Genomic DNA, 27,997 nt, shown 5'->3' on the forward strand with positions numbered 1-27,997 from the left:
GATAAGGAGCAACAGAGAAAATTAGCAACTACAAAAGGTCTTGATAAAATATTAGTACAGAAATAATAAATGAATGAAAGTCCTCTAAACATGGAAACTAAAATGCTAAAAATACAAAAGTGGAAAAATGGATGTCAGCTTTGTTCAAGAATCAAGAAACTTCAAAGACACTTTTCCAAAGTTGGGTTAAGTCTAGGTCCCAGTGGCGTATGGGGGTGATTTTGCCACTCAAAGCTGCAGAATGGGGATTTGAATTCCTGACTACTTCTGTCCACGGGTTCTGACCTACCTTTCTTAGCATCACATGCAAGCAGGGATCATCACTGTTATAAGTCACTGTAAAATTGAAAGCTCCTCAAAGAAACAACAAAATGGTAATGCCCTGTTACCATTATTACCAACCTGTTAACCTGTTGCCAGCTGGAAGGGGTCAGATGTCAAAATAACTTCCAAAAACACAGATGAAATGGTTTCCACTTAATCTAATGGAGGGTAAAGAAGGCTGGTTTAACAGTTTCCTGTCTAACAACTAACTGCCAGGCTACATCTGCATCACTGAGCTGATGTGTGTTTCTAAAAATTTAAAGCATGCCTTGCCTGGATCCCATGTATCTCAACCAGGCATACATCAGCCTCTTCCACTTCTTCTGAGAGCAGCCTGGAGTAGGGGGTGGTGAAAAGAACCCTCTAGATCTCCACTGTGATCCTGATCTGGGTCATGTACCTGAGAATTTAACCTGCAGCACACCAGAGTAGCCATAACTGTTTGTGCTGCAGGATATGTTAATGTTTCCAATATGTGCAACTTGTGTTCTTTGTTTTAAATTAAAGATATCTCCTGATCTTTTGCTGATGATGGATCAGAAACTTGTGTGTGTGTGTGCATGTGTGTGTGAGTTATTCATCATGTCACTGTGTGATACCTGCTGCACAGAGCAGACTGATGGAGAATTAAGTATATCAAGGCTTGACAAAATGCTACAGTATTGCAGTTCACAGTTTCATTTCACTGAGTCATTTAATAAAAATAAGATTTCATGATGAAGACTGACACAAGTACACCTACAGCCACCAGTATAACTGATACTAGAGGGTTTAGAATTGCAGTATTTTCATTTTCTGTCTTTAACTAATTAGGTTTTTTTCAAATCTTAATGGTGAATTTCCTGAATTGAGATATTAAGATTTGTAATTTTTTTAAGTAAAGCTATACACACATAAATATACAGAAACATCAACAATTTTATACAGGATTTTTCCTAGCTATCCTTTAGTATGTTTCCCAGGACTGAGTGAGATATATAGACTTTAAACTGGTGACTTCTTCATCATCATCTTAGTTCCTTGAGAAACACTTGGTTTTATTCAAGCAGCATAAAATCTTCAGATGTGTAGAAGCTGCAAAAGCAGGACAGTGCAAAGGAAATGTAGGCAAAGGAATACTGAAACTCTGCCCTTCTAGAACCTCACATCACTACACATGGTGCAAAAAGGGTTGTGTCTGTCTGAAACACAGAAGGTCAGAAATAAAGAACAAATACTTTTTGATACCCTGCACTTAAGACTGAGAGTAGAGCATCATGTCTTGGCTTGTGTCCTTCTCCAGCTATTTATCTTTAGAAGGAGAGCTAATCCTCTGGGAAAACACCTTTAGCACTTCTCCCTTTCTGGTATGTGTGGTGATGATCATTACAGCTAGTCAAGCCCAACTGTATGTATAGTTTTTCCTTTTTTGTTTGAATGGATTTATAGTTAAATGCTATTAAAAATCTGAAGAATTTTAGACTAAAAGAAAAATCAGAACCAGCCCAAGTGGTCCAAGCACTACTATTTCCTGCAAAGAGCATGTGTGTATTCATGCATGCCCACTACAGAAAGCAAGCAAGCAGTGATACCCCATTAATGTACAGATGGAAGTTTATATTGATTTCAGCAAAGACCAGAACATAATGGTAACATGAATAACAGATAATAGCATCTGGCACTTTTAACATTTTTAAGCCCTGAAATCTTTGGAGAACTGACAGTTGAACTAACTGACAGCTCTAGTTATTTCTCAGCGCTTTCCTTTTGGAGAGATTTTGAGCTTTTTCCAAATGCAGATTTTTTTTTTTTTAAGGGGGCATCTGGACAGGCTATTTTGCTGAGAGAGAGAGACACAATATTTTCTGGAAATTACCACCAAAATTAAGCAACTGTTGTGCATATGAACCAGATAACAATGAATTAGAAATAGATATAATCAGTCATTTTCTTTGCATAGGGATAACTGCCAATCTTTGATTTTGAAAACAGAGCCTCTGGCCCTGACATCACTGGACATATCAAGGCTCCCTGGGATGGCAAAATCTCACAGCAGAGATCTGGGGCCAGATCCTCAATTAGAGATGAAATGCACAGTGTCAAAGCACTGAGTGCAAGGGGCACCAGCACCTGAGTGCATTGGACCATTATGTCCTGTTGGGTAGTTTAGTTGCCTCAAACTCCCTGTGCTGGAAAGGGACAAGGAAACATCCAGACACCCATCAGAGCCTTGTGAAAGTCAGGCAGGGATTGGGGGAGATGTGGAGGTGCTCCTCTCTTGGCTTTTTTGCTGAGCTGTGATGGCAGGAGGGAGGAGGAGTGACATGACAGGTCCCCTGACAGGTCTGTGGCACCTCTTGATCTCAGCAGCAAGGCAGTCCTCTCAAAGCTGGATACGCTTGCTCATCGTGCAGCATTAAAGGGGAAGGGCCTGAGCCCTCAGCCTCATGTCAAACGCACTCCAAAACCCTGGTACACGGATTGTTCTGTCATTGGTGAGGTAAGGACCATCATTAGCCCCAAAGAGGAGACTGCAAAGGGTTCAAGACAAACCAGCCTCCAAGAAATGCAAGCTTTTTCGGTGGACACATTGCAACAGACTACCCAGTGTTGACAGTGTTTTTTCCTTACACAACTGAATTATCTTTTAATTCCAGGTGGTTTTTGAATTGGAGGCCTGGATCCTCTAACCTCAGTCATAAATAGCTTTACCCCATCTATGTCTTCTTGAAGTATCAGATTTGATATTTGAAAAAAAAGTTAATTTCATAATAAATATAATGATCAAATTCTATTATTTGATATATAAAAACAAACAGGGAGTTAATTGTATAAAACTGTCCAACCGGGGCATCTTTTAGTCTCTTTCTGAAAGCTGTAACATAAGCTTTTATCTAATCAGCCTTTTAAAGATCTGTTGGTCCCTTCCTGATTTTAAGAAAAATGAAAGCAGTCCATATTCTGAAATTCAGGCTCAAGAGAAAAAAATAAAATCGAAGTTGCTGGCAAAGTAGAAGAATAAGAAGGAAAGGCCATAGTAGACTATGCTGCCTTGTTGTCAAGAGCAGACATGAAAGAGCAAAACCGAAACAAAACCAGAATCAAGGCAATTACTGAGTTGGAAGTGACACTCTAGAAGACTGGTTGCAGAAGTTGCAAGCTGGAGATCTAAGACACACTGGTGGAAATTTCTTTCAGTATATAAAATAAAAAGTTTTCCAATGAAAGAATATTACAGGCAAGGTTTTAAGCATGTGTTTAAATGCTTACATAGCAAGTTATCTAGACGATATCTATTTTCTATCTGAAGACATGGTATGGAAAAATTGCTTTTAGTTTCAGCATGAAAGAATTGTCTTAGTTTGATTTTATTTGTTGGGGTTATTTTTGCTTTGTTTTTCTTTTTTCCCTGGTGATTGCTAGTCCATTTGGGTGTCTGTGTTACAGGACTGAGCCATTAGGAACAAAATTTAAAAAGCAGTCTCTAATGATGGATACCTTTGTTTCCCTTATCTTAGAGACTTACAGACATTAACAAGTAGGCTCTGAAAGCAAGATTTTTCAAAGTGAGTAATGGGTTTTTCTTATGTCACATCCAAGAGACCATTAAAACCAGCTCAATGTTCACAAGCATCTACCTGTGGAAACTGATTCCCTTTAAACTGCACTAGGTGATCCCAAAGACTATTATATGGTCTCTCATGCAAGGGAAAAAGTCACTCAGAAACTGAAAAAATACCTCTTTTTCTTCTTCTTTCCTGCCATGGGTCTTGCTGTAGTTGATTGGTGTATCCCAGCCTTCCTGTTCACAAAGTGCCTGGTAGAAGGCTGCATTTACCAGGATGCTGCTTGCTTTGAAAGGAGAAGAGGAAGGAGTGGGAAGTGCTGTGCTGGAAGAAGTGAGAGGCATAACTTTGTCTTGGCTTCGATTCTTTTTCATGCTCAAATCCAGAGTGCCATTTTCATCCACTTCTATCTCAGCTCCCTGACATGCAACAGGAAATAGAGACACGTTTAGATATGGACATGGTAAGGCTGTAAAATAACCATGTGGTGCTTTTAAAGGATAAGTATAAATGCACGCTTTTATTTAAATTTATCTGAATCTAAACCCAGCTTTTCGATTTATGTCAGTTAATGTCCAACTCTTAGGCAGACTTAAGAGTAGCCTCAGTAATGGTATCCCTGCATCTCAGCTTAAACATAGTAAGCGGAATTTAAATAAGATGCCTCTAAACCATAACCTATACTCCCTAAATCTAGTTTTATTTAAACAAAGTTTAGCTTTAAATCTTCTTGATCTTTTCACTCTTACAGAGAACTATGACCCCAATTCACAGTTAAAAGCATTAATGCATTGTTTAGGTCATCCCACAGCATTACTATCACATATCCTCCCTTCCCCCCATACCCTGGAAACATTATAACATTTGTATCATGGGGGAGGAGAAGGAGGGGGAAAGAAATACATCTAAAAGTAGCACAGTGGGAGAAATTTTCACTAGGGTTCTCTACATCACTTGAAATAGCAAACTGCCTTTATCATAATTTGACTAGGCCACTAAGGCACAAGTCTGCACTGACACCACTAGACTGAGAGCTACAGAAGGATCTTGAGGAGGTTCTCCCTGATGCAGAAATTCTGCCTGAGTTAACAAAGCCTTTTCTTCCTGGGAATAACAGCAAAGAGCAGCCTCTAATTGCAGAGGTGTGTGCAGACTGGGGAGAGACCCAACCTCTCCTTCCAGTCTGGGAGAAGCTCTCCTGCACACAAAAAGTGGCAAATGCTGCTTGGCTGTACAGGAACAAAGGAAGGAAACTTCACTGTGTTGTCTTATGCTGCTTGATCACAGAAAAAGAGGACAAACTCCTCTTCTTGCAATGATAAAAAGCTGATGAAAGTACAACTTATTAGTGTAAGCAACAACTTCTCCCTCGTGCTCGATATGCTATGCTGAATATTGACATATTTTCTGTATAGGCATGAATCGAAGAGTAATCCTTGCAATTGCCAGCATTTACTGAAGTCAAGTAGGGGGAAGAGATGAAAGGTGGCTTCTAGAGGACTATTCAGTAGTTGCCCTGAGTAAAGTGGAGAATATTCAAAGACTATGGAGATAAATAGCAATGACAGAGATCTACACCAATACTGTAATTAACACTGCTCGTTGTCTTCCTGTTATTTTCATCACTTTTATTTTTAATTTGCATCACCACAAAGACTGGATAACACTTGGGAATTTGGGGTAGATGTGTTTGGTGCTGTGTAACTGTAGGAAACAGTTGTATAAAACAAGATTTCCTACCTTGAGTAGTATAATAGGAAACTCACAGTGTAAGTGAATCACCTAGATGTTGTGTTGTAAACAGAAAAGAGATGGGTATGCCCAGTGGGCAAGTTTTTCTGTCTTTCTTAGACCTCTTCATCAGGAAGACACTGGCAGAATGAGCCCCTTTGTCTTTCTTCCCATTAAATATTGCTGGAGTTTGATGGTTAGTCACCCATTTAATTGTTAATGATAGGGCAATGAAACTTATCCTCTTTGGAGGATCTTAAGAAGAGTTGTGGTGAAACAGGGAGCTCTTCCCCTGTGCTGAAAGTGTGGCATGGCCACCCTGGTTGGACTGAGCTTCCTTCATGCAGCCTTGTCTTCTACCACTGCCAGTGATGTCTCATTTAAAGGTAAAATGTGATTGATTAAATCTTCTGAATAAGAAGGAAAATATTGGTAGAAGATGACAATTTAGGGCCTGACAACCTCTCTTCACTCAGCCAGCATGGTTCCCTTTTGCATCCATGAGCCTGACACAGATGCCCACCTAGACTGAAGCACCACCAAGCCATCTGCTTGTCCCTGGTTCAGAAACTCAGGCACCTCTTATGTTTGCTTCTCCCACATAGCTAAGTTCACATTTTCAATCATACAGCTTAAAAGAGAGAGACGTTTTATAATATTTATGGGAAGTAAATACACTTCTAATATGTTCATACTAAGACGCTTTGGTTATATCTTTCTGCCCCTTTTTAGTAAATAGTTTAATCTCCTGTGATAGTTTTAAGCCCTGAATTTGACAGTGCAGCTTATCCTGGATAATAACTTAGTAACCACAACATCTTATGCCATCTGTATAATATCAAATACATTTTTATACCAGCATTAATAAACCTTAGTTAGAAAAATCCAAGATATTAACTATATCAGTGCCAAGCACACACTCCAGGATCTGACAATATAACTCTGCCATGATCGCCCCAGTGTTTTTTGGCTTCATAGTTGATATGTAACTATAGCAATGAAACAGAGCTACAGTAATCAAGTTTAATGACCAATGTAAAGTAAAATGCTAAACATTGTAGTTGCTGACATTTTTCATAATAAAAAAACTTGGGTTAAGTCTGCACAACCAACATTCACATAAAATTCCAGACCTCTGTGACAGATGGCTTAGGAAAGGAAGCCATGTGACTGGGCTGCGGTAGTTTTATAGTGCAAAACCCATAAATAGTGCAGATTCTCTGTCACTGACAAAATATCAACTACTCAGAAGGCAACAGCAACCACAAAAAGGACCAAAAACAATCAAGGTCCCCTTCTCAATGCAACTTGACATAGAATAATATCAGAAAATCATTTTCTCTGAGAAAGAGATACCAGTAGCCTCCACAAGGAGCTCTGAATAATAAGCAGAAAATTAACCAACACAAATATTTAAAGCTTTCCCAACACTTGCCTGAAATCATGTAGAAGTTGGGTTGTCCAACACGTACCTAATTCTGATCAGGGAAGGCTGGGTTGTGTGTTTGTGAAGTAGTGTGCAGATGGGGTTTAAGTGAGCTCACAGATGCACACAACAATTAAATAAAGTCATGGGGAAAAATATCCCCCTTTACTCATTGCAGGATGGATCCCACGTTTACAGCATGGCTTTTTATTCAGAATGGTATAAAAGAGGTATTGCTTTGGTGCCTTTCTAGCAAACTCCAAATGGCAGAGCGAAAAGAGGGAAGTCACAGTTATTGCTCCAGTTTGCATTCCTACTCTGATCCCACCCTCCTCTCAATATGTCTCCTTTGCTTGCTTTACCGCATTTATTTTTACATTAATTATAAAATGGAACTAAAAAGACAAAAATGGCAAATGGGAAAAAATGCTAGAGTAGTGCTCTGACATGCTGACAGAAAATGGCACTTACTACGCTTAGCTCAGGCTTGTAAAGGCTGTGTTCTCCTCATTGAAGGCAAGATCTTATTACTGTTGACTCTAGTGCATGTGTGAACAGGCCTATATTTATCCATTTATAATGACATATTTAAAATATAGCTATCAAAACAATGTAAACTGTTCAGATTATTCCTTAAAACTGTAAACAAACAAAGATGCAAATGTATCTTTTTATTTCTTAACTTATATTTGGTTTAAGCTGTGTAAATCTTTGCAGCCTGATTTTGATCTTACTCACATTTACATTTACACTGGTGTAAACCAGGACAATATCCACTGAAGCAATGAAGAAAAATCAATGAGCATGAGAGGATACACACAGCAATTAAATTCAAGTTGCTTCTTACCTACTACCTCATCAGTGACAGTCTAATCCCCCCCTCCATGTTTTACAAGCAGCTGGAAAAGGATTCCAGAATAAAAAATGAAAGAAAAGTGATAGGATCACATTTTCTTTATGCCAGTAGCTATTCAGTGAAAAGACAAGGTACAAATAGTACTTTATTACCAAAAATGAAGACTAATATAAATACATAAACAAAAAAAAGCCTGTCTGTATAGTCTCCAACTGTGTTGTGCCATAAAGTCAATCTTTTTCAACCTCCTTTATCTTATGACATAAATATTCGGGAATATTTTCTAGTACTTAATTAGGTCTTGTCCTTAGAATTGAATTACAACAGCTAGGACAATAAAGGATGTTAGCTTTTTGCGCCAAATTTCTCCTGCATTTTTTCATATGCTTTTGGTCCATCTGATCCCTCACAATATTTAATACTCTCCAGTGTGTCTCCTGTAATGATTACAAGTTAAGCTTTATCCCAGCTGGATCAGAAAGAGTAAATTATTGTGTCTGCATGGATCTTATTTCACACCTGTGAGATCAGGGAGATTGTGTCATGACATATAAGGGAATTCATGTATTCTTTGATTGGCATCAGCCATGGAACTTCATGCTAAGCAAGTCCAAAGAAACAACATGATCAATGATTTTGCATTCCCCCTAGCAGTTCAGTCTGGTTTGGAAAGCTCAAAAGAGCTCTGAAGTTCTGGTATTGGGAGTAAACAAGACTCGTATCTTGCCGTGTGTATGAATAATATTCTTAAAGCAAGTCCATCCAAAAGAGTACAATCTTTTCTATTCCCAGCCAACAGAAACACAGGCACCTCATCCTCCATTCTTCACACTTGGATTTAAGCAATTGAGTACTTCTGCAGAAAATTAAAATATTAATTTGGATCAAAATGAGAAAACTTGTAACAGCCCAACATCATCTGAAACAAAAATGGAGTCACAATTTAAGCCCAGAGCTGTTCATAAATTAAAAAAAGCTAGCCAAGAAGGTACTCAGAGAGCAATATGCACAGCAGTATTACAGGATGGAACCTAGTGATACGCTTGGATGATTTTTCATCCTGTATTTAGGCTTTAAGGTATTTGTAGTAAAGTACTGCCTGACAAATATGTTGAGTGCTAACTACATTTTTTAAATAGTAGATGTAATTTTCACCATCATCAATATCCAAGAACGGAGAGATGACATCGTTTTGTTCAAAACCAGAATGTGAACTTTAAACATTTTTATCAAGTGTGATTTTTTTTGGTTGGTTTTTTGTTTTCTTTCAAGGCATAGTGTGCATATGCCATTTTGCCTAACAGGTGGGAAAAACACCAAAACATTCAACAAAATGTTTGGCAAGCAGTAGTGATGAGGATACAGATAAACTATTGCTTGCAGCTACCTCACTGAGACATGTGTGGTGAGGGCTGTAAACAGGGGAGATCCCTGGAAGTTATGATGATGTGGATTCTTACACAGATAGAAACTGCAGGCTAAGCCTCCTAGGGGAACCCTTCTGGTGACTTCAATGGGAGCTGAATGGAGCTGCATAAACTGTAAATCAAATTCAAACAGGAGACTGGCTTGGGGTACTGACTGCATGAGAATTGGCTGGTTGGGATTATATTCAAGGGAAGATTTTACTGCAGTCCCAGGCTGAATGGCTCAGATGGTACTACATTAATGTGGTATTAATTATTTTTGAAAACTATATCATCAAGGTATGTGATGATCTTAGTATTTTGTATGCAACTGATAGATAATTCATAGAGAAGGTTTAAGATTCATTTGACTGCTCATTTCAAATAAATGTATTTTTTTAATGGCTTAACTTTTAAATTAACATTTTTAAACTTGGGATTTTTGTCAGATCTTGTGCAGTAGGTCTCTTTGGAAGTTTTCCTTACCAGTGGTACTGTTAATGTGTAATATGACTTCTCTATCCTTGCTACACTTGTCTTTCTCTTTTGTTGTCTCGGACTCTCCCTTTTGAACTGATATGCAGAGAATGAGAGATACATATTTGAATGTCCATTAAATTATTGAAATTTGGAACTATTTTATAAAATACATTTACTTTTTCATTTAAGTGTTATCTGTATATACAGGGAAGTGGTGAATATTCAGGGTAAACCATCCAACTCTTCCTAAGAGAGGGAAAATGCTTTGGGGGGCAAGAAATAAAATTTAAAAGGCAGAAAGAAAAAAAAAAATGCTTGGGAACACAGTTGTGCTAAAAAGCATTTTGTTGTTTTCCCCACTTGTTTAAGCAAGGCGACATATGCATGCCTTGAGCAAATACAAGAAAATGACACTTACTTGAAATGTTTGAACTTTAAAGTTCTGCCTTTAAAACTTGGAAGCACAATATTTTTACATCTCTGACAAGCGTACTACTGGCAAAGTATTTCCAGCAAGCCTAGGAAGTCCTCTACAGTCTCACATATCCTTACTCTATCACCACACAGTCTCCCATCTGTAAAGAACCAAGGCTTGAATTGCCGGGAGGCTACCTGATGCTCAGGGAAGAGCAAACACCTTTACCTGTCAGGAGTTTTGATCTGCTAAAGTATGGACCAGGCTAATTAGGTTTTCTTAGAAAAAGGAACAAAAGGATGTGTCAAGGGGCAGGGCTGAGATGCTTGATAATGTGGGGCTCTGAATACAGCCACTCCACACAGGTATTTTCAAACCTGTTGAATGTGTGTGCTGCTGAGTAGAAAAAGGAAATCATTAACTCTGTAGTAATCTATTGCATTATTTGAGTTCAAATACAGATAAAGCCTCAAGAGGGCAGTTTTTATAATCTAAAACTTTGTAAGATATTCTAGCAATTATGCATTTACATTTGTTACCACGACCAGCCACAGAACAAATCAGAAAAACTGATAAATAGTTAGTAGTCTCTTTTAAATTAGCCTTATTTTATTGTTTCATATTTTAAAATTAGAAAGAATTTAAGAGAGTCTGGCAACTTAATTCCACAATTTTTTTGGTTTGAATCCTGTATGATCAAAGTAATAAATATCCAAAACCAAATAAAAATATGTTTTGTGTACTTTTGGACACCAAATCTGTTTGGGGCTTACTTGTCTGTGTTCTGGCCAGAAGCTAATTCTGATTCTTCTGTCAGATGTTTTGTATCAGTATGCCCTCCAGAAAGTCTGGCAGAAGTGGAGGCAGGCAGATAGCAAGGTAGGCAGGTGATTTTCTTTTAGGCTGGATTCCTGGCTGTGAAAAAGGAGTAAGCTATGTGCCCCAAGTGCCCCTCTGTACCATTACTATTCAGTTCACTTCCATTCAATCCTTCCCCATGATTTGGCAACTGTGAAGCAGGTACACAGGAGAAAATCTTTGGGTTATGTCTGGTCCCTTTACTGCTCTTCTCTGGCAACAAAGGTCTATTGCTGAGGTCAGCCAAAGGCTGCTGCTGCAATTTAATCCAATCATTGGCATCAGTTTCCATTTCCCTACTAGAAGAAGTCTTTGTTCAAGACTGATGGAAGGAGGTTTTTTGCAGCAGATATCAAGGATTGATATGTCATTAGGAAAGGTTCTATGAGCAATCTTTGGAACAGATAATGTCTGAGTTACAGGGAATGCATGTGGACATACTCTAAAATGCCCTGTGGCATTTCCCAACATTGATTTTAATGTCCAAAACTTCCCACAGGAGTAGAAATCAAAAGCAGCAAAGTAGGGGATACCACTCTGCAAAGGCACAAGGCTCAGAATATCTAAGAAGTTGTTATGCTGGTGGCAAAATTAATGGTTCCACTCAAAAAATAATAGCTAACCTCCTAGCAATGGTGAATGAACACTCAACCAAAATGTAGATCAACAGCTGTGGAAGCCACCTCTAGCCAGACTGAGCCTTGTGAGGTTCAGATAAGGGAGAGATAAGGTAGAGTGACACTGACTTGCAGAAAAAATAGTCATCTGTCTTTTGGAGCAAACATCACGAGTCAGAGTCCCACAGCAGAAGCACACCTGCTATGCTGTGTTTTGACAAACACACCTCTTTTCTCTCCCCAGTGATTTCTCCTCAGGTTCTTGTAATGACTCCCTCTCATCTACAAAGAGCTTTCAAAAGTTTCATTGCAGTGGAACATGTGTGACTTTAATGCAAATAATAAACAGTGCTCCCACACCATTGTCATCAGAAGAAAATCTTGTCTATTTTCATCAGAATTATAATACTATGTAATGGCACAGAAAATAAGTCTCATAGCTCACACAGCACCATTTGTAAATCATAAAGATCTGTGAGGAAACGCAGAGCAGAAACCAAAACACGAAAGCCACACAAACATCTACAAAATTAGGCAGCTTTCCATTATGACAGACTTGCCCAAATTATCTATCTGCAAACGCAGTGGGCCTGATTCTCTACTCTTGCCAGCAGAAAGGGGAATTTTACCAAAGTCAGTTGTTATTCCCCCCCTCTCCACCTTGCCAAACTGTTAGGAGCTCCAAACACAACAGACTCCATAGGTAGTTCTGTTCCATTGCTAGCAAAATATCACCTTGATTAATCACACTATTTTTATTTTTTTTTTTTAATCAGTCTCCAAAATGATCCCTAATGACAGGTTTCAGAGGGGGAAAAATTCCCTCTTAAAACAGATCTTACTCATTATCCACCACAGATTGTTGTTGGATTTCAAATAACCTTTATCTTTTTTCCTCCCAGAAAACTCCCCCCTTGTAATTAGAGCTCAATTATGAAAAGAATTAACAACATAATTCCTACTATTTATTTAGTTTTATCAGAACTGGTCACTACATTACTGTTTCCTTTCTCTGCCTCTCTTCAAAAGAGCATGCAAACAGAAGCCTTCTTTTGGGGGATTTAATGCAGTCACTAACATGAAAGACAGTTTATTCGCACAGTTCAGTAGCTAGCACACCCTCCAGGTTCTTGGACTACCCTACCTTGGCAGACAGACTCTGTGGTTTGTTGGAGAGGATCTCTGCTGCTTCCCTGCAGCGGGTGGAAAGGTTCAGGATAGCAGCAGCTGCTGCTATGTGGGTGTCTTCACTACATTGACCGTAGCTATAAGAGTTGGCATGGCAAGGGCTCTGTGTGTGGGCGCTAGCACTAGGCAGTCGATTAGAAAATTTCACTGGATTTGAAAAATGCTTTGCTGTTGAAGAGAGATTTGATTAGCAATTGCATGTATGAAATTTTTCCCATTAAATAGTTTTGCTTCTCAGACTACAATTTCATACATAAAAAATATTCAAAGATTACATTTAAAACAATCCATTTCCTATTGCCAGTAAGGGCTTACAGTAAAAATGGCTTCAGAAACACAATAATTTAATTTTTCCTTGAGAAATACACATCTGGCAACAAACCTTCTGAGATTTTTACTCATCTTTTACTTATCCTTAACCCAGGCATTGAAAGCAATGATGTCCAAGGAAAGACTGAACACGCATTAATGTGTTACCCATCGTGGTTTGACCACTCCAGTGGGCAAATGCAATCGTAAATGTATTCTTATAAAGGCTTCCTCTTGGGGAGCTCTGTTGTGCAACAAACCAACAGTGACTTGTCCAGTCTTAGCTAAAACAACACTGCTTACCCTACTTAGATAAATAAGTCTGTTATTTAAATAGCTTTGCTTATGTGACTAAGGAGCACAAAACCAGGCTCTTGAATGAAGCAGAGCAAACAGATAGAGACATTACCTGTAAGGAACATTCAGTACTGATTTTGTGGAAATATTTAGAAATTTAAGTCTATCCTTTAGTCAATTAAAAAAAAAAATGGCAATGAACATTCATATGATCTTGGTTTACAGTCTTTTTTTGGCTATATTTGGAATAATACACAGATTTATTAGGCACAGTAAGGTCAGTTGAGAATGAAATACAAACAGGTGAACAGAAAAGCACTTTCACAGACAAAAGCGGTGTCTGTGGTTCTTTGTTTTCTTCTTCATCAGCAGCATTTATTCTAAAACTGTTAGAGAGAACTCTGTTCTCTCTTCTGGATTTTGGAGCTTGAGATGGGATAAAGTGTTGCAGGGAGAACACAACACCATGATTTCAGCTCTAAGGAAGCAATAATCACTTATTTTGTCTGCAGCCCTCACAGTGTCCTACAAAGATAAACTAAGCAAAATCCAATTTCTCAGCCTACACCCAGATACATCAAGAACATTTCTGTGTACGGCCATCTGCTCGCTCCCTAAAGATCTGAGCCCCAAGGCTCTGGATCCCTTTGGATGTAGGGCTTTGGCTGAGTGCTTTTTAATGCTAAGAGCTACACAAGGCATAGGAGGACTCATCTTCCTGAAACTTGGGATGCTCTAAAAGAAATGCTTGTTTATGTGCTTTGACTAGAGCTGAATGCTACATTCCATTTCTCTAAACACTGGAAGCATCTGAGTAGAGCGATACATGAAAGCCTCATGATTCAGTCCTCCCTTTCTCTAGTGAAAATTAAAAGGGATTTATCTACCCTGCTGTAATACTGTAGCACAAACAAGACAGTCTACATTTTATCAGTTTCTACAATGAAATTTAAATTGTGTTTAAAGACCAGAAAGTGCATTTTTCATTGCCTATCCTAAAAGATAAAAAAACAACCAACAAACCAACAAAAAAACCCCAGGCTATAAAGGGTGTATATATTTTGCTAACAAAACAAGTTTGCAAGCGCAGAATCCACAGAGGGCTAATGATGGGCTTTTGGCTGGCTATATATTTACATAGGACTCTGAACCCATCACTACATCATCAGCTTCTTATTGCCAACTTTTGTACACCTGAATAGTTAAATCACTCACCAGCTCTTTTACTTTCACCTTCCATTAAAATAATAGCTGCACATTGCAATCTTTGCAAGAACAACAGGCTGTAAACTTCAGCTCTGATATACTTCATACATAAATTGCATATACGTGTATTTGCATTTGTATAAAAACATTTCAATCATTTTTTCCTTGAAATGAACCTGTGAAATAGACATACATCTGTGCAAAGAGACAGCTAATAGGGAATATTCAATTTTAGAAACAAAATTGGAAAATCTGCCACCCAAGAAGGCGGCAATGCATATATTTGCTTTCATTTAAGCAAGCCTATTTTCTAGGTCAGATAAATATCTACTTTTCATTTGCAATTTTAAATAGAGTATTTTATATATATACACAAAAGACAGATACCTACAAACATATATGTGTGTTTTTGTGTACTCAGATGCATACACAAATAAATATAAAAACATACAAATTTTATAAATATATAAAATATATATAATATTTTATAATATTAGAGGTATATTAGACTATAATTAACTTCTGTGTGAATTTATTCGTTAACAAAATTTTTTGCTTTTCTGTTCACCTTACTATGAATGTTCTTCTTTGTTGGGGTAAGTGGGACAAAATTTGTTTTCCTATTTTATTGTCCTTGACTAATCTTTTTGTCATTAACAAAACAAAAGCTAACTTAAGAATCTTTTATCACATTGTTCTGGAGCTATTTTCTTCTGAACCCAATTTCGGTGCAATGAAACATTTCTTTTCCATTTCCCTCATGACAACAGAATTACTTGTTTCTTTAAACTAAAGAATATTCGATAATGTTCGATACAATAGCAGACATTTCCCATGCAGATTCTGAAGAGCATCTGCAATAAACCATCACTGTCCTCACTGTGGTATCTCATTTGTACAGAGTAGTACCTCAGCAAATCTGTAAATGATGCAAGCAGAGGAATCTTGATAACAATTCAATGCATTGGTTATGTCTGCACCATAAATATGATTTAGTACAGAAACGTGAGGTACCAAAACAAATTCAGTCCAGGCCTGGACTTAATGTAGCTGAGGCACATGCTCATCTAGGACGAATAATACCTGTATAGATTCACCTAAATAGTACCTGAAGTACCTTTGAAACCTTACTTGGGTTTCTTTGTACTACAATTCATTACATCTTGTGCAAGCACATTTCATGGAACTCCTCATCTATTCCTTAAAGACATCACAATTTTATAAAGGAAGAAGGTAACAGGTAAAACATAAAGCATTCCTTTTTACTCCTCTTTTCCACTGATGACTGCTTTCAAAGGAAGCATCAAAAAAGTAAACTTTGTAGTAATGATATTTAGATTCTATATTTTGCAAATTAGTGATTCTATTTAACATTCTAGACACAAGTGATTAAAGATGGTTTCTACAGACCTTTCTAGAATTCTAGAAGTTTGAAAGCAGAACAAGCAAAAAGGAAAAAAAAGTCATCAACTTTTTGCCCCTTTATCAATAGAAAATTGGATTTTGAGCTTACATTCAAGAAACTGAGGTGTTTTTCGACCTTGTGACACAGGTGCTGTTGTGCGTTTGCCAAAGACTTGTGCATCAAAACTGGCGTAATCAAATGGAACTTTCCCAAACTTCTCCTGTTCTTTCACCAGGGTGCCTCTGGAGGAGGTGACTGGCTGTGAAGTTCTGTAACTGTACTGAGATACCTCAGGCTGCTTTGATAAATTTGTCCTGCAGAGGGGAGGAAAAGAATGAAGGAGAAAGACAATAATGTCTTTAAATAACCTTGTCTTGAAAAATAGGATATGGTTGAATCTCATAATCTAAAAATGTGCTATTATCACATGAAACTTACTGGTGGGTGTATACAAGAAATAAACATGGTGGCTGACTAGTAGTCAAAAAGTACTTTCACTACTTCACAAACTAAAAGATGAGGACATTAAAAAATGTAGCATTCTTTAGCTGTAGTTTGGGCTTTTTACAAGGAAGTTACTGACTTACTGCTAGATTACCACTGTAGCATGGTGCTTCCTTTCATTCTAAAAAATTGTCTGGATTTTTTTCTAGCTTTTAGTTTTTTGGATCAGTATTGTTCTCACTTTACTGTGAATGAGTATGATATAAATATAATATAAGATGATCTGAAATAATTGCTTGTGCTATTTGGGAGGAACAAATGATGTATGGTGTGTTATTCCATTTAGTTAATGTTCAGTAACTACTTGTCTTTAGTAATTTCCTAAGGACTTTTCATATGTAGAGTTAAGGCATGTGCAGTTGGCAGACACATGGACATAATATTCTGTAATGGCTCTGAAGGAACCATTAGAGCTGATCATGTCAATAATCCACAAATTAAAGTGTCCCCAAATAGACCTGAATATAATAGGTTGCAATGGTCGTGGTGCCAATGATGTGCAAATTATGCATGTCTGTAGGGTCCATATAACTCAAACAAAATACAATTGCAATAAAAAGTGTTTCTTTTTTTTTGATGTCGTATAAAAAATAAATTAAAGTAATTAAACCAATAAACTAAGAATTAAGAAACTCTATGAATTGTTCTGATCAGGTTACTTGTGTGGAAGTAAGATTTAGTAGGATATATTTGACTGCTTATCCAAAGATACATCTTTTGTCTTTAATGTCAGCCACATGCACAGGAACCAGCAGAAAGATTATTGTTTATTTTGAGAGTCAGATGTCTTTGCAGAGGTTCATCTTGGAAAACTGGGTTACCACTGAAACCTAAATCTGAAGCAGGTGTAAGATCTGGGGACCAATCCACAGAGTTTGTGCATCATTACTTTGGAGAGACTGGTTTGTGAGGACTCCTACCTGTGAGTCTGATCATGGCACTGCCCAGCTTTTGGAGACTCGAGCTGGTTCTTTTCCTGGGACATTGCCAACTTTTCAGCTGCAGCAATTGGACAACCAGAAAGGCTGTAGAAAAGCAAAAGTGAAGAACAGAAAAAAACATTGAAATTAATTCTTGAATAAAGGAGATGTGTGCTGTTTTTCTGTGGAAACCAGTGGCTTTGAACTTCTCTGATGGTCTGCACATCTATGGGAACTGCTGCCATTTTAGCCCAGATTCATGTGTTTTTCAATCCTTAATGCAAAACTGTGAAATCTGCATGTATTTTAGGTGATATATCTGGAAACTGAGTCATGTAGGAGTTTTCCACAGTTTAGCTTTGATGTTTTGTGTCTGGCAAGTCACTAGTAAATTTTTTGACAAATGTCATTTACTTTATCAGCCAAACCATGCATATAAGCCTCCTGCTGATTTAAAGGGAAGTGAATTTGGGACAAAACCCCCAGAGATATATGAGGGACTGTTACCAAAGAACACATTCTGTCATTTCAAGTTGTGCTAGCTTATATTTTCCTGTTTGTTTCATTAGATTAGAACATGTTTTCTTATCCTATTCATGGATTGCTCATGATACAGCCAATGTGCCTCAAAGATGACTGGGGATTTAAAACAGGAAACACAAAGAAAAAATATCTGCTTGTGCCATATATATTCTTGTAGACAAGACTGTCATATGTCTGATAAAGACTTACTATCTTTATTATTAAAACACAGTATGATAAACCTTAATTTTGGTGCACTCATGCGGTAACAAATCAAGCAATAAACAAAAAATCCCAAAATCTCACAAATATTCAGATCAACGAAGAAAGTCGTTTTTGAAATTCTTATGTCCCAAGTTTGTTTGTAAGATTGACATTATCTTTCCCAAGAAGCTTTATGATGGAATATACTGCTTCCAGCAGAAAGCAGTACTGACAAGAGCTGTGCTGACAGCAATGCCTTGCTGGAGACAGAGTGTGTTGACTCTCTGCCTCACCTGCAGTCCAGCTATGATTCCCCAGCTGCCTGTCTGGAAGGCTTTTCTCAATTATACTTTCTCCCTGCAGGCATCGAGTTAAACAGACAGGAGTGTTCCAGGCAGGAAGATGGCATTCCTGAGGGTAGTAAGTGGAGCTTTTAAACAGATTTTAAAATAGTCCACTTAAAATTATCTGTTTTGCTAAAAGGGAATGTGCCTTGATTGGAAGTTCCTGTCAAGGACTAACATGTAGTGGTGCAGTAAGAATGGGTTTTGGTTTCCACTGGGTTTTCCAGTGGTAGCAATAATAATGCATTTTTTCATTCCTTCCCCTTGTACATGATGATTTTACAATATGAGGACCATGATGAAATTGTAGCTTTAAATCTCATCTATGAAAATACTAGTGGAATTTGCCATCCTCAATCCAGCAGCCATTTTTTATATAACAGAATTAAACACAATTATTTGGTTATAAATAATACAGGCTGCCCTTGCAGTTCATAGACACTCTTCAGTGTAGTACATAGCATCTAATTCCAAGATGTGCCTATCAATTTACTCCCGAGTACATGTAAGGTTTTAAGTGGACAGGAATTTTTCTGATCTACCTTCGGTGTGTGTTGCGATTGCTGTTGACATGTCCTCTTCCAGTGCATCCAGGGGTGGGGCACTTTAAAACATTTTCATGCATGGCAAGAACTAAACAGAAATTAAAAAAAAGTTGGTAATAAGTGTATCAATTAAAAACACACATCTTAAAAAAAATAAACCTTTGAATTCCGATTCTTAATTCTTTCTCATTTTTATCACAGAAGAAGAGGTCAACACAGTGACCATGGTGCCTCCAGCATAAACCAGCTTATTTCTATATTACTGTGATGTGGCTTCTCACATGTACAAAATTGTTTCTAGGGACTTTAAGAGAACATAAGTGGAAGTCAACAAAGATGTTAAATCATGAAGCCCTTTATACATCACTAACACTGGAAAAGGTAGTTGATAGAGGAGCCCTGGGCCACACAGTCCATGTTCTGTGGAGCTGCAGTCCTTGTCTGTCCCAGGGAAGGAAAGCTCTCAAGTACAGGAAGGCTGTTTATACATTTTGTCAGATGTTTTGAGTATGTCCCTTTGAACTGTTACACCTTCTGGTCATTTGAGCTGTGCTGAAACTCCCTTGGGCCAATCGGTCATGGTTCCAAGCAGCAGCTTACACTCTTGGTAGTGATTACCACCTCTTGCCTGTACATTTCTTATGCCCTTGGATGTGGATCACCTTTGCTAAGACTGACAGGTATGTCCATGTTAAACAGTATACATCTTTGGGGCACAGTGTTTCACAAAAGCTGACTGTTCAGTCCACGGGTTTGTTCTGCAAGGAACCAAATTCTCTGGTTTTTTTTTTTCCCCATCAGGACAGAGCACATCTAATTGGAAGTGTGATAATTAACAAGGACTTGTTAATTTTAACTTTTTAGGAAGTTAATGTTGCTAAGGCCTTCCAAATGCAGCCTGCTTAATTCAGCAGATGTTTCCATAAATACAGTTTAGTACCAGATTTAAAAAAAGGGATAGCTACAGTTAGGAAGAGGATTTTGGTAAAGTGCAAATATCCTTTTAATTTGTTGTTATGCATACCACCACAAAGAACAATCTGACTAACTAGGTTGTTTAAGCGGATAGTTTCGCATTAAGTTTTGGCTTATTATACAGCAGTTCATTGCATCATGTTGCAGGATTACATACACAAAAAGCCAAAGTAGTCAGAGCAGCACAGTTAGAAATAAGCAGGGAAATTCAGGCTAGACTGGTCTTAAAAGGGTTAGTGTGATACTGTCGCAAGAGAGGGACCTGCTGTGGACCAGCACTGGGATGTACTGATGGAAATAACCTTTTTGAGCTCAGCAGCAAGGGGGACACTGGAAACATCTTGGCATAAGCATGCCCAGGCCTCTCAGCTGTTGGCAATCAATACCAGCAGCCTCCATGTGCGATTGCGGCAAATGAGGCCATGGCTCCAAAACAAGCAGCTGATGTCTGTGCCTCAGCAAAGGTGCGAGCAAGCAACGTCTTGAAGATTCATGGGACTACAGCATGCAGGTCTGCTGGCAGTGTGGGGACAGGTTGTCTGATCTTGTTCTTCCCAGGCTACCTGAGGAGCCTGCTGCTGTTTGTAATGATGCTGCTGAGGAGCACTTGAGCTGCACAAGTGTGGGAAGTAGGACTGTGACTATGAGCTGGAGGGCAAAGGTGTGATGGCTTCTTTCCCAGTCTCATTCTGCAATCTCACACAGAAAAAAGGGGATTCTTCTCCAGCTTAAGCACGCACTACCCACAATACTGAGACAGATCCAGTTGTTATTCTGGACAGCAGAGTGATGATACTCACTTTCTAGTGGCACTCTAACTTTATGTGGACAGCCTGAGAGACTGCGGTGGTGAGGGTACAGCCCAGTCACATGCCCTGTGCCATCACATCCTGGGATGGGGCATTTGGTTTCTCTCTTTTCAGGCCTGGGTGAATCTGCAGAGAAATCAGATAAGGATTTTGTTTGGGTTTAGCCCCTGTCTGCACTCAGCTGAGTGATCTTAGCAGCCTGATATTCTCTATTTTATACTTCAGATTTAATTCCTGTGCGAAGTTTTAACAGAGATGTATGCAACAGAAACATTGCTTCAGGTTTTCACACTGTGTCCTTTAAACAATGATCCCCCCCTCCCAATATGCCATTTATGTGCTAAACTATATCGCTTTAGGATTGCAGTGTCATTTATTCCATTCAGACCCTCAAACAGGACAGAAGCCACAATCCAATAAGCCAGAAAACTGGCAGCATGAGCCAACAGCAAGATCTATAAAGGAATAAATAAAAAAAGCAGAAACAATCTTTTGGTCTGTTAATGTCAGACTCCAGGAAACTGGGACAACCAAATAAAAGCTGAGGTGTGAAACAAATAAACAAACAAACAAAAAGCATTTCAACCAGAAGCCATTCCTTAAATATCACAGATCTCTAGGCTGTAGGTTCTTTGTTAGGAAAATGAATACATGCCACTTTACATTTGAGAGGCAAGGCAAGCAGCTCCCTCTGGTACACATGGCAATGCTGCTTTGTGGAGCAGCCCACAAAGACACTGAAAACATGGAGCAGCCGATACCCTTTCAAAGGCAAGGTCTCAGCCCAGCCCCACAGCTACCGCTCTGTAATGGCCACAGTGCATTACCAATTTCTGTTTCAAGCACCTAGAATTGTGTAAGAAACACTGGTCAGAAAACCTTTATTTGATTTCCAATGCAGGATCAAAAGTCTGGGCAAGAAATGAATGATTTCTGGTCCAGAAATTCTCTTGTGAGAAATCTGGAGGAAGTGGCCGCATAAATTGCTGAGGATGGTTTTAGCTCCATCTGTGATTGGCTGCCAACAGCATTTGGTGCTGAGGGAGGAAACAGCTGCAGCCAGCACAGGGAGCTGCCTCCTTCAAGCTCATTTTTCTGGACTATGAGGTAGGACGTTCTTAGGGACAGAATCACCAGAGACAGTTGAGGGTTAAACTTCTAGCAAGTTTTTAGGTTAAAAAAATAAAATAAATAAGTAGGGGAGGAAAAAATAGACTCAGAATCATCAGGAGACCACATGCTTTTTAGAATCACTGCAAATGGAAAGTGCTGCAATAGTGAACAGAAAATAAAGAGGGACCCTGAAATATGATTTAGTGTTTCCTCCGGTAATTGAAAAAGTTTATCATTAAATAGATTTTTTTCTGATCTAGCATCCAAGAATGAAAATTAAGAGCTGATGGATTTGATAGTAGATTTTTTAGAAAAAAACCCCAGTTAATTATATAAAGTGGAAAAATTATGTGTCCAATACAACATTGACTACAGTGTTTATACAACCTGAACAAAGCCTGGTGTGTTTCTCCATGAGTGTTGCCTCTGAACTCACCTGGAAACCACAGCTAATTATAATATGAGGTAAATAGGGAAGGGACAGATTCTGCCATTCTTACATCAGTGCTCTTTCCTATGTGTGCTGTGAGAAAGTCACATTGACACCAATGTGAGCCTGGTGAACACAGAAGCTCTCAGGGTAGGAAAGGATATCTGTAAAGTTCCTGCATATGCCAAAGTCATCTGAGCAAATAAATGTTCACGTAGTTCAATAAAAAGGTACATTAATACCTTGCATGCACAGCTTAAGACATGCAAATGAAAACACTACTTGAGACACAAAAATGAGATGTATGCATTTTCTTCCCAAATACTGCAGGAAATATTTTGTAGTTGCAACTCCTAAAAATGCCTGTCAGTTCTCTTTCACACTAAATGCTTCAGATAAGTAAATTACTATAATATTTGCAATGTCCACAGGCCTACTCTAAAGTTACATTAGAGATACCAAAGTAAATCATTTATCAAAAGTAGAAATTGCATCAATGCTAGGGTGACCTCGGGATGTTTGGAAAGCCAAAAGGAAAAGTCAAAGGACAGATGAATGTATTGTTACTTACTACGGAAGGGAGTGTGCTTAAAAAATGACATCTCTTGATGTTCTATAATTATCCTCAATTGAAGAGTTTCATACAAGACAGCCCAGTTTATAAATCAAACCCAAATTTCTTAAATCTCCACTTCTAGAAGCCTGATTAAGTGCTGAAAATTGAGTGATGTTCCTACGTGTATGGAGGATACCATAAACCATCAGGAACAATAAAGATTTTGGAATTGACTGGTATTTCTGCTGATGGCGAATTAGGCAGAAGAGCTTGTGCTTTCCTGGCTCGGAAGTGCTGGCTGTAGCAAAACGTAATGTTGACATGTGAAGTAGACTGACCTCAGAAAACACATGGATTAAGAATAGTATCCTTGGGAGAGGCCAATTTTTCACCCTGAACTTGACCTTGAGCACTGTTTTAATGCCTTGTCTTTTGTCTGCTGAAATTTTGGAGGTTTGTATTAGCGCCCTACAGAGGAGGAAGCAGAGAGGAGGAAAAGGAGGAGAGCAACTGTCAGTGCCAGCTACACAGCCCTTTCAGTAGCCATTACTGATCATTTCACATCGCAGTTTGGCTGGAAGCCAAGTACCTAGCATTTAACCTGGTTAGACGTGAGGCACTAGTGTGAAGGTACATAATTAACAAAATTACCAGCTAAATTCCAGATTCTTTACTGTTGCCATAAAACCCAGCTCAGAATCCTCTATCAGTCACAGGACAAATGTTTAAGCCATCAAGAAGAGCCAAAAATACTTCCTTACGTTTGCTGCTAAATATCTGTCTCCCACCAATGTCAATAACTTTGGTTTGTCTCCTTTCCCCTGCTAGATGCTCCAGAAGAAACCTATCCAGTTCCTTGTAGGTGCTGTGAAACACATGCCCTTGCTCTGCCTGCAGAGCGATTGCTTGCTCTAGCAAACTCAAGTTCCCTTTTGTTTTGTCCAGCTCAACTGACACATCTGTGGTTTCTGACAGGCACTCGTTGTCATCTTCTTCACTTTCAGGGAAGAGAGTCTGAATTCTCTTCTCGAAAGGATCGGGGTGAGGCTCCTGGGGTGCCCTCAGCTCTGTTTCTGAGTCACAGACTGTTTCACAAGGACCATATTCGACCTCTTCCTTCTTAATTTCTGGGACTTCCAGGATGCTGGGCTGATTACACTCTGCAATATACTTCTGAGTTACATGGGGCTTTACACTAGTTTCTTCCGAGAAATTTGAAGAGCTATCCCACTCGTCCATAATTTCAGAGTTACTTTCATTTTCCTCAGATGAACAGTATTTTGGGTCAGAAATAGCAGTCTTTTCCTTTCCTTCAGCTGAGTTAATCAGGTAACATTCACCAGTGTCATCACTTTCTGTTTTTAAGGATTGAATGCCACTATCATTTAGATTTTCTGCCACTTTTTGACTGGGTGCATCTTTTGCTACTTTTCCTACGTTCATCAAAGATTTGGCCATGGCATCTTGATAGCTGGAGTAGTTGTCTTTTCTTTGACTGGAATTCTCTTGCCCACCCAAATGAGGGATTTCCTCGGATGATTTTGGAGTACTCTCCTCTGTATGAGAAAAAAGGTAAGAGAAATACATATGAATAACTATTTTTGTATCTTGTAGAAGTGATATGAAGATATTTACTTACCAGTTACTGTACTCTGGTACTCTGAAATGATTGAATTCACACCAAGGATGTGTTTGAAATGACTGCTCGTAGCAGGATGAAAAGCCCTTCTAAGATTATATCTACTTTATGTTATCGTTCCAGCACTCTATGAGAAAAAATTATATCCCCATTTCTCACTGATAGTGAAAACATATATTATCTTAGAACACACACACATATGCACACACAGTCATATACACTTACGTAAATATAATGTGCCATACATCTATACTACATATATACATATAATCTATATAATATGTATATATACATATATATATATACACACACAAGAACAAAAACACATTTTAAAATTCCTCTGATCTATATTCACTTTTATTTCATCTAAGATTCCCAAATATTTTCTCAAAATGAACCCTAATTACTTTCCTAGTCACCCTGGATCCCATGAAAGACCTTGATGGAAAAATCCTCAATGCTTCACAAAGGGCAAGCTCCTGGTCACCACTGAAATTGCCACATTAAGTGATAGATCAGGTCACGCACAGGCAAACAGAAATGGTTGTTATGTACCGACTCATAAAGGACTTGTTAAAGACACCACTGAAGTGCATCCTGTCTTTATAAACATCTTTCTTCAGAAGAAAAGCAGCAGCCAGCAGGTAATAAAGGCTGCATGTAGGAGAGGTTGTCAGTGTGGAAGACAATATGCCTTTTGTATCTCATTTAATTTTTTATAAACATTTCCTCTGACAAGGACACTCAAAAATACATCTCCATCATCTTCCTTTCTGGTAATTATCTCTCTAAAATCAACACTGGTTTTGCCAGGATCAAGTAAATATTGCCATAGTAACTAAAAGCATTTTTGGATGAAGGGAAGAATTTAGTCACAACACTAGCCCCTTCAATAATGCTGATTATAGGGTACATTCTTTTGTTGGGATCTATTCAACATAAACTGAAAAATTTAACATTTTACTTCCTAGAAAGGAGGATGAATAAACAAGCACAGAGTATTCCATAAGATGTGTCTTTCCTTTCCTAAATCAGAAGAACTCCAGGTTTAAATAATAAATTAAGCATAGCCTAAAATGCAAATGAAGTTTCTCTCAATAACACAGCGAGCTATTAAGAGAAAGTGTAAAGGGTTATGATAATTTTAAAGTATTATGAACTACAGAAAACAAATAAAAAGCATTTTCAGTGAATATGTCCAATTCATTGAACTATTCTCTCAATCCACTTAACTACCCACATGTGTACAATAATGATTTATAGACATTATACCTAATTATGCATATTTGGGCTGCGTTAGAGTGCCTAACAAAAGCTCTAGAAAGCAACAATTACCTCTGTTGCTTAGCTACATAGTTTAAAATATTCCTATTAAGTGCAGATTATTGTGGAGGGGAAAAGGGGGACAAAAATGCACATGTGCACCACAATGCATTTCACTTTACTGCTGCCAAACTGTTAGCATTTTGGGTCATTTCCAGTTTACATAATTGTTTGGTTCAACTGTTTGTTATATGTTAAAAGAAAATATTGATTAATTCTTATTCTTCTTCAGAAAATTGGACTCATACAGGGAGAGGTGGCCTTGTGCACTGTGTGCATAAAGTTGTATTTAAAGAAGTGTCTGTAAACCTTCGTGTAACTTTTTAGCAGCTGGTCTAGTACCACACACATTGCAGTAATCTGAATAAAGTCTGCCATCTTTTCACATCTCAGCAAGTAAGAATGATGATTTGGCTCTGTAACCAACTTTAGTCAAATGGGTTTTCATTGTTTGCTCTTCTGCCATTTGGAAAATAACAGAATCCCATCAGTGGGTCATTTCAAAAAGTAACAAGATCTAGTTTAAAAGAAATCTCCCGCCCATCAAAAGAAAGCAAACCAGGCAAAATGTTACAATGGTAAAATGTCTTTTCAGTTATTTTTCTGTGTGAAAGATGAAAAATAATATAAATTCATGATTAAAAAATTTTTGTTCCTTAAATAATCAACAATTTCTAAAAGCAATGTTTAAAAATTTGTTGTCGAATCAGTATTAATGGTCCAGCTGTCCCAGCTTTGCTTTTTACTTCTACAGGCTGTAAATTTACTTTTGAAATAATCAAAACTCAGCTTAGTTTACAGTTGCATCAGTCCATGAACTGAATCATTAACTGCTCAACTGACAAGAATCATGAGAACATAATAAAGTGAGCAATATTACTCTAAGAAATCACAAGTAAACCTACATAGCCAGAACTACTGTATGCTTTTGCTGAAATTTGTTCTGTAGCTGGTAAAATTAATGCAAAATATGTAGGTTTTATTATCACTGACACAAGCAGGTTGGAAGATATCATACTGGTATCAGATAAATCTTTTCAAAATCACGTGGGATTTTTTGTTTTGACTGAAGGGCACGGTTTCCCCACTTTTTCATCAAAAGACCTGGCCCACCACTTGTCCTTTTTCTAAAAAGGAACCAGTTAAACAACTTAGGTTTGTCTGTATATGGCACAGAATCTACCTTTACACCCATCATAGTATCTTCCCTTCATAGAGTTCTTCAAGATGTGCAGAGGACAGAAAAAGGGGAAGAAAAAGACGTTCCTGAGGGCAACTCTGGATGGTCAGGAACCAGGCTGAATCAACACAAAAAATTTAGCTAAAATCCAAATATCTAAAAAAAAAAATTCCAAACAAACAATAACAAATCCCCAAGACAACAACCATACAGGAGCTCTTACTCCAGCAAATTCCCTTCTGGTGTTAGGAGATAGAAATACTCCCTGCAGCCTCAAGAGGCACTGAGAGCCATGGGACTTTCTTCTTGATGAATTTTTCTTAACAATATCACCCAAAAACACAGAGACATTTTGTATCACCTTGTTAATTAATGTTCTGTTTGAAGATGGATCTACCTTCTAGGCTTTCACAGCAATGGGATGCAGACCTTTGGAAAAATCTGCTCTTAGAAGATTTGCGAGCAACAGCTGACTGAAAACCGCTGTTAAAGAAATGCCACTGATTTTGGTAGAATCAGGATTTGACTCTTTAATCTGAAAGACATTCTGCTTCCTCTTCTGTGTGCTCTATAGTAATCATATGTATAAATTTGGGGGGCTTGTTTTGTTTTGAGGGAGTTCAATTTAGACTGGATAAATACATGAATTACTAATCTCAGTTCATTATAAAATCACAGGACAGCCTAGGCTGGAAGGGTCCTTGAAAGACCATCTGGTCCAGTCTTTTGTGGTAAAGGGACCCTAGGTGAGATTATCTACCACCCTGTCCTTCAAAAACATTTGATAAGAAGAAACTAAGTGGAAAATAAATTATCTTTTAATTCCATAGCAACCAGCAACTGAGTGACATTTAAGTTCATTCTGCTTAC

General features: G+C 38.1%; 1 protein-coding gene across 5 annotated transcripts in view; it reads right to left on the bottom strand.

The window, feature by feature from the left end:
• ST18 (ST18 C2H2C-type zinc finger transcription factor) overlaps positions 1-27,997 on the bottom strand; it is a 168,837-nt gene that overhangs the window by 21,815 nt on the left and 119,025 nt on the right. For all 5 annotated transcript variants that reach the window (XM_010401183.4, XM_010401184.4, XM_010401182.4 and 2 more), the window contains 7 exons: positions 23,747-24,541; positions 20,878-21,012; positions 19,100-19,190; positions 17,488-17,592; positions 16,172-16,377; positions 12,803-13,014; positions 4,043-4,288 (listed from right to left, as the gene is read on the bottom strand). In XM_010401183.4, the coding sequence (XP_010399485.1) occupies positions 4,043-4,288; positions 12,803-13,014; positions 16,172-16,377; positions 17,488-17,592; positions 19,100-19,190; positions 20,878-21,012; positions 23,747-24,541 (1,790 nt within the window). The remainder of the gene's footprint in view (positions 1-4,042; positions 4,289-12,802; positions 13,015-16,171; positions 16,378-17,487; positions 17,593-19,099; positions 19,191-20,877; positions 21,013-23,746; positions 24,542-27,997) is intronic.

Source organism: Corvus cornix, chromosome 2 (assembly GCF_000738735.6).
Source record: "Corvus cornix cornix isolate S_Up_H32 chromosome 2, ASM73873v5, whole genome shotgun sequence".
Lineage (NCBI taxonomy): Eukaryota > Metazoa > Chordata > Aves > Passeriformes > Corvidae > Corvus > Corvus cornix.